Below are 7,196 nucleotides of genomic sequence, written 5' to 3'. Positions count from 1 at the left end.
GTAGAGTCCAGAAATGTAAATTTAACATAAAAACTAATGAAAACATCCCTAAAAGTAGCTTGAACTTACTAAAAACTACCTAAAAACAATGCCAAAAAGCGTATAAATTATTCGCTCAGCAGTACGCGTCGTTCTTTGAGAAGGCACCATCCACGCGTGTGCGTGGTGTGCGTGGGTGCATCGATACGCTGCACCAAATGCCCAGCCTTTTTCCCGAGAGTTGTGCCAGAGTTGTGCCAGTCTTGTGCCTGGAGCGCAAGTGTACCCACGCGTATGCGTGGCTGACGCGTACGCGTCGTTGTCTAATTTTCAATCCGTGCGTCCACGTGAATGACGCGTACGCGCCGATGAGTTTTGTGGCCATCCACGCGTGCGCGTGGAGGACGCGTATGCGTGGCCCTGTTTTCATGCCAAAGTTGATTTTTGAGTTTTAAAAGCCAAATATCATACTTCTAAGCCTCCGATCTCACCCCTTATGTATTAAATCTTTATGATATGCCTAACAATGAGGAAGGAGCTAGGGGATGTGGTAACTTGCGAATGAAGCAAGGGGAAAAGTTGTGATCAATGATGATCAAAGATGATTATATGAGATATGGAGGATGACGGTGGAAGTACCGTGTATGCCATGAGCCGAAGGGCTATATTTTTTGATAAATGGCTGGTTCTTGATTGAACCATGAGCCGGATGGCTGTGTTATTGCCGGGTTATGGCAAAGCCATTATTGATTATGGCTGAGTATAAATGCATATATGATTAATGAATGAATGTGTTAAATGGATAATAATGGAAAATGTTGAAATGTGATGTGTGACCCCGGGTAGTAGGCAGTGGCGTTGTTCACTTGCTCTGGGTATGAGACGGGAAAGGATGTTTGTGATAAATGAGTTTAATTATGGAGTTTTGAAGGAATGTTTTGTGATACCTGGGTAGTAGCAAGGGTTATGGTTCGTCCCGCTTGCTCCAGGTTAATGTTTGAGATTTGATAACAATGATGATTGCTTTCAAACTGAACGAATGTATGTTTTGAGATCCTGGGCAGTAGCAAGGGTTATGGTTTGTCCCACTTGCTCCAGGTCAGAGATTGTGACGCCTGGGTAGTAGCGGCAGTAGTGGTGAATCCACTCGCTCCAGGTTGAGCTTTTAAACACCCGCCTGGGTAGTAGCCGCAGTAGTGGTTATTCCACTGGCTCTGGGTTAAGCGGGTATTAGCAAGGGGGTTGTAGCTCAAATCTACTTGCTTCGCAAGGGGTGTTTCTGTCCAAGGCTCAAATCTACTTGCTTCGCAAGGGGTGTTTCTGTCCAAGTGTTAGCTACCAGGACATGTCGGGTTGGCTATATAACCGACAGATGATATTATCAACCATAGGGCAGGCATACATCATTTGCATATGTTTGAATTGTTTGGGTTTGCCTATGTGTTTTGGATTTCTACATCATATATGTTATGTTACCTGATTATGTGCTACTTGTTCTACTTGTACCTTAATTGTGTATTACTTGCCTGTATTGCTTGTGTTTGTACACTGAGAGACCCCTCATGCTAGTGTCGGTGGATGTTGAGGGCTGTTCTTGATGAGATGAATTGATGATGCGATTGCATGATGATGATGATCATTGAATGAGATAATTTAAGCTCCCTGAGTAGATGCAGTGATGTGGTTTCACTAGCTCCAGGTGAGGGTATGATGTATTGATATGGAATTGCTGAGGCAGAACAACTGATGATGGTTTTGTTTATGATTCTGAATCTGATTCGTGGGAGAGTCAGCGAGTTGGGAATCATATGAGATATGAACTAGATTTAGTATCCCCTTACAACAGTTGCCTATTCATGGATTAGCGAGAATCTAGGCTGGATACTTGGTGAAAGGGAGTTTAGGATGCTTAGTGAGTTTTTATTGCAGTGCATTGTATTTATTTGGCACTTTTACCATATTGGGAACCCATGGTTCCGGGGTTCTCATTCTGTATATATCTATTGTTTTTCAGATACAGGTCCAGGTGCTCAGAAGTGAGTTGTGGGTTGTCTGAGAGATGGCAAAGATCGTTATTTTCTCTACCTTGTGTTTTGCTTAGAATCTCTCCACCTTTGCTTTGAAAGGATTATATTATGTATTGCACTCTTTTGAACTTGCCTATAGAGGCTCTCATGTTTCCTTTGGGAGAGATTAGGATATACTGTTGTCAACTACTTTCATACTGTACCCTATCCAGCCTAAACTTCGCGGGTCGCGACTAGTGGCTATTTACTTATGTTATATATATCTATCTGTTATCTATCTCTTAATCTCCTTTATGCCTTGTCCGTATATCGCGTTCGGCTTCACGGTTTATCTTTTTGTTGTTAAAACGTGAGTGATACGTCTTTGCAATTTTATTTCTACTCTTTTCAGGCTTCTCGATTAATACTCCTTTCGAAATTACCTATATTTATATATTAAAAATCCACCTGAGAGTCGTACCACCGTAATATCATTGACTTATGACTCGAGCATAAGGATTTGAATATTAGGGTGTTACATGTGTCTCAAGAAAGTGAATGAAGGAGACCAATAAAAACTAAAGAATAAGAGAATAAATGAACAGAAGAGAAAAAAAATAATGGAGAGAATCCCTTTTTTAATTTTGAGGAGGAAGAGAAAAACTAGAAACAGAGAATGGAGAGATCTCTTTTTTTAATTTTGAATTTGAATTCAAAATTACAAAATTATTGAAATTTCAAGAAAGTGTGTACATGTAAAACAAGCTTAAAAATAGGATAGAAAAATAAGACATGGTCATGAGATGTGAAGTGTAATGAGAATGATTTCATGTAGCCGTGGTATGTTGTAATAAAGGCCATGATGAGTGAAGAGTGAAAACATTGATATCTTAATAGAAACTCAGAACGAACATAAGGGATGACACGTTGAAATTTCATTATAGGAATAACCTTCTTTTCAGAGTATGTTATAGGATTAGAAACAAGTAAAATTCGATGGTGACAATTTGTAAGAAGTAAGAAGAAGACAAAAAAAAAAGTAAAAAATTGAGGGGACAATTACTGCAGTGATGCCAAAAAAAAACATTTTTAAAAAGAATAAAATGGTGGGGACGATTTGACACATGGTGGTGATGACTTGATGAATGGTAATGGAGATTTGTCAGGAAAAAAGTAAAAAATTGAATCTCAAAGACAACAAATAAAGACTCAATGATGGAAACTTTGCGCTGATTTTGTTGTTCCTCCTCCTACTCTTTTTCTTTGGTTCTGTTTTTCTTGTATATTTGTTGTTCTTGTATTTAATTTAAAAAATTAATAAAAATAGGTAATGGAGTTAGTTTGAGAGTATATTATAATTATCAAATTTTATTTCAGACATCTAAAAGTGTAAGATTTATATGTGATAACTTTATGTGATAAATTGTTCCTTTCATAATATTATTTGAAGAACTAAAAAGTATAATTTGTAAAAAGATAGATCTTCAAATATTAAAAATAGTGACTAGTATTATGTTCAGGTATCCTGTAATAGTATTTGAAGGATCCATACAATTCAAGATGAAGTATATCACTGATAAAGCAACGATGCAAGAAATATTTTCAATATATCGTGAAAGTTGAGCACAAGAGTCTGTCATCGAACTATATATTAAGTTCGAACACTTGTCTTATAGGATTGAAAAAGCCAATGGAAACATGGAATGAGAAGACTACAACAGTGAAAGCGAAAATGAATTTGAAGGTAACTATGAAATAGATTATCGAAATGTAGATGGCGGCGATGATGATTACAATAATGAGATAGATGTAAAAGAAGTGACAAATGTACTAACAAGGCAACATTCGCTCAGAGAGTCGTCTTTTATGCGCGCTTTGGACCTTGCGGCTTTGAATGCATCGAAGGATAATTTTCTGAGTATGTGAATGCTGGTATGTGAATATAATATTAATAAAATATATCTATATTTTCTGTCCTATAAGATGATGATTATACTTTGGTTATTAATTGTAATGTATAATTATTTTTTGTGGTATTGTTGCAGACCTACCTACTATTGCAGATGGCAAATTTATTATTGCGATGTATTTTAGTTCTAAAGAGATTGTGATTGCGGCCATAAAAAACTATACGACTTGTAGAGGAGTTAACTATCGAGTATACGAATTTGAACCAACAACATTTTATGCCAAATGTGTATAATATAAAAATAATTGTGATTGGAATATCAGGACTAGTTTAATCCAAAAGAAATATTATTGAAAAATATGACGTTATAACGGTAGCCACATCTACATCAGATCTACTATTTCTCAGGATCACTGCAAGTTAGATTCAAGCACAATCGTAGAAGCAATAAAGTCATTAGTGGAAGCTGACCCATCTCTGTAGGTGCGATATGTGACTACAGATAATCAAGCAAAGTTCAATTACACGGTGAGCTACCGCAAAGTATAATTGGCAAAGCAAAAAGCAGTGGAAAAGATTTTTGGTTGTTGGAATGCCTCATATGAGGCTCTGCCAACATGTTTTGATCCGTGCACTCATCTACTAGGAGGTTGTAACTGCTTATAGTTAACCCTGAGACTAACATACCATTACTTGAAAGACCAAGAATCATCACCACATCCTCCAAAGTTATGGTGTATTTACAAGTCAGAAGATGGAAGGTATGTATATTTAGATGTCATCTTTCAACTAAGGTTGTCAATATTGCCGAATGTTCTTATACTCTTTTAATGTGAGATATGTGTTCAAATCCAGTCTCGTTTAAAAGTTTAACAACAATTAAATCACAGAATTCTGACACATTTACATGTCTAACTTTCAATAATCTTGAGCCCTGATAAATAAATAGCTAAAAATATTACGATAAAAAATAAATTTAAAGTATATATCTTATTTTCATACTTAAATGAAAATTTAACTTAAAACAAATGAATTATATATCTTTTCTTTATACTTTGAATAAATTTTTATATTAATATTTAATACGGTAGTTACATACGTAAAAATTAAATTCCTAAATAAATTAATTTTGCTAAAAAAGAGAAATTTTTATTTTAATTACTATTTTTTCTAAAACAACAATTTTTATACTTTTCGGTAAAGTAGTGTTTCCTACACAAATATTTTTATTAACATAATAAAATATATTAAAAAATATTCTTACTTATTATTACAATATGGCAACATACATAAAAATCATAATCATTCATACTTATTATAATTCAACATGGCAACATACATAAAAATCATACTAAAAATCTTTTAGTATTATTGTCGTTAGTAAAAATCTTATGAAAAAATATTATCTATAGCTAAATATATTAGTAAAAATCTTAGTAAACATCTTTTTTTAAGATTAAACCTTTTTTTAATGTATATATTTTATTTTCATAAGAGATTGCAATTCATTGGAGAATGGAGATTTTGGTGAGCAGAGTATTTATCAGCAAAGAATCTAATACTATTAATTGATAGATATTACATGGCCAACTAGTATTAATGGTAAAGAATGACTCAAATTATTCATTTTCTTTGGGAGAAGAATTGCGAAACCAACTTATTGCATTCTAAGTTGTTGGTCTTTGCATGATCACAAACACACACACACAAACATTCATTCATTTTGTGTGTTTCTCAATCATCCTTTGCAGCTCCTCCTTTCTTACTCCAACCACTCTATCAACCACTTTTCCTTTCTTAATGAGTATAAACGTTGGTAATGCTTGAACTTGGAATGCTTGAGACACCTCCTGTTAACATTAATAACGACGAAAATATATTAGTTCTGAATTATATTACGAGTAAATGATTCGATTTGTATGTATTGTCAATATAAAATAATTTTATACAAATATTATATTGTTTACTTTAGTAGACTTGTATGACCCAACCATAATTATTTTTAAAAGTCATGCAAACAGAAATAGTTGAAAGACGCAAATTTATTTTTTTGAACTTTACTAGGTAAACAATGACTTTTGTAAATAATAGATTCTAAAATTGGTTTAATAAAGTAAAAACATACTACACCTCCACCTAAATCTTAATATTAGGATAACCATCTGCACATTTAATGAATTGAACATATGATATATTCATTGTTTATATTGTTTAGTATTTTCATTATTTATCTATATTTTTCTTATTTTTTTATACGGTTAATTATTGCAATTAAATTTGATAAGTCAAGTGGATGGGAATAAGTGAAATACCATTAGCTCATCCACATCAATCTTGATGAACTCAACATCTTTGTAATTTGCAGCAAAATCTTGAATAACTGGATCCATGAATTTGCAAGGTGCACACCATGTAGCTGTAAAATCAATCACCATCTATATAGCAAACAAAGACTACATACATTAGCAAAACCAGTAATATTACTCATTCACTATCATATTACTATATCATAAATGAAAGATGCTAAAAATGAAGGGAAAAAAAATATTAAACGTACCAATTTGTCCGTTTCTTTCAAGGCACCAAAATGAGCATTCCATTTAGCAGTGGAATGGAAGGTAAGGACTTGAGGTGATGAAGTAGTAGTTGATGGTGATGATCTTTCAGCAAAAACAAAATTGAACAAGTTTGCTTCCATGTTATTGGTTCTTTCTTTAATTTTCTGCCTGGTAATATATAAACCAAAAATTGTTAAGTTGGGAGAGAATTTGAGTTTTCTTAGGTAGTTTAATTTGTGGCTGATGGGAAATTGGCTGGGAAGACTTAGATATTTATAGGAGTAACAAAGTAATGTGAATTCTCTTGAAAGCTATGGTGCTAGATTCTTCAAAGTGGCAAGCTGTAAAATGTAGCTAATTAACTAATATACATTTAAGAGCATATAGTTAAGCACTTGCTATCACTAGCTGGTCCCAACACATTCCCATGAATATAATTATTAAATGTTCATTATTATTCTAATGTTAAAGAACATGTAGTTTTCATTAAGCTCCCTTTTATATTTTATATATATATATTTAATCAAAGAATTAAGTAAAACAGAGAGTGAAATTTTGTTAAATATTATTATTTTGAATCTTGAATTTCATTAAGGAGTACTTGGTTCAAGTATACAATTATAAAAAATTAAAATGACTTCTTTTAATTTAATTATATGAGATGCATCATGCACCATGATATTCCAGAAGCACGCGCTTCTAGATTATAACCAGAAAAATTTGAAGGAAAAATCAAAATGATCA

The 7,196-nt window shown here is 33.4% G+C and overlaps 1 protein-coding gene across 1 annotated transcript; it reads right to left on the bottom strand.

Annotated features, from left to right (window-relative positions):
* Positions 1-5,433: 5,433 nt before the first annotated feature.
* Positions 5,434-6,691, bottom strand: LOC107489095 (thioredoxin H2). The gene is made up of 3 exons (XM_016109869.3): positions 6,452-6,691; positions 6,207-6,329; positions 5,434-5,744 (listed from the first exon to the last, which is right to left on the bottom strand). Exons 1-3 carry the CDS (start codon positions 6,590-6,592, stop codon positions 5,613-5,615), a joined length of 396 nt encoding a protein of 131 aa, XP_015965355.1. The 5' UTR covers positions 6,593-6,691; the 3' UTR covers positions 5,434-5,612.
* Positions 6,692-7,196: the final 505 nt, after the last annotated feature.

Source organism: Arachis duranensis, chromosome 5 (assembly GCF_000817695.3).
Source record: "Arachis duranensis cultivar V14167 chromosome 5, aradu.V14167.gnm2.J7QH, whole genome shotgun sequence".
NCBI classification, from domain to species: Eukaryota; Viridiplantae; Streptophyta; class Magnoliopsida; order Fabales; family Fabaceae; genus Arachis; species Arachis duranensis.
Note: the sequence above shows the minus strand (reverse complement) of the source record. Positions and strands in the feature narration are given on the sequence as shown.

Bases quoted from the DNA above. Each gene is read 5' to 3' on its own strand.
- LOC107489095 (XM_016109869.3), bottom strand. From the start codon at position 6,592: ATGGAAGCAAACTTGTTCAATTTTGTTTTTGCTGAAAGATCATCACCA. The intron at 6,330-6,451 runs GTACGTTTAATA...TTTGCTATATAG, and splicing joins TGAAAGAAACGGACAAATTG to ATGGTGATTGATTTTACAGC. The intron at 5,745-6,206 runs GTATTTCACTTA...TAATGTTAACAG, and splicing joins TTGATGTGGATGAGCTAATG to GAGGTGTCTCAAGCATTCCA.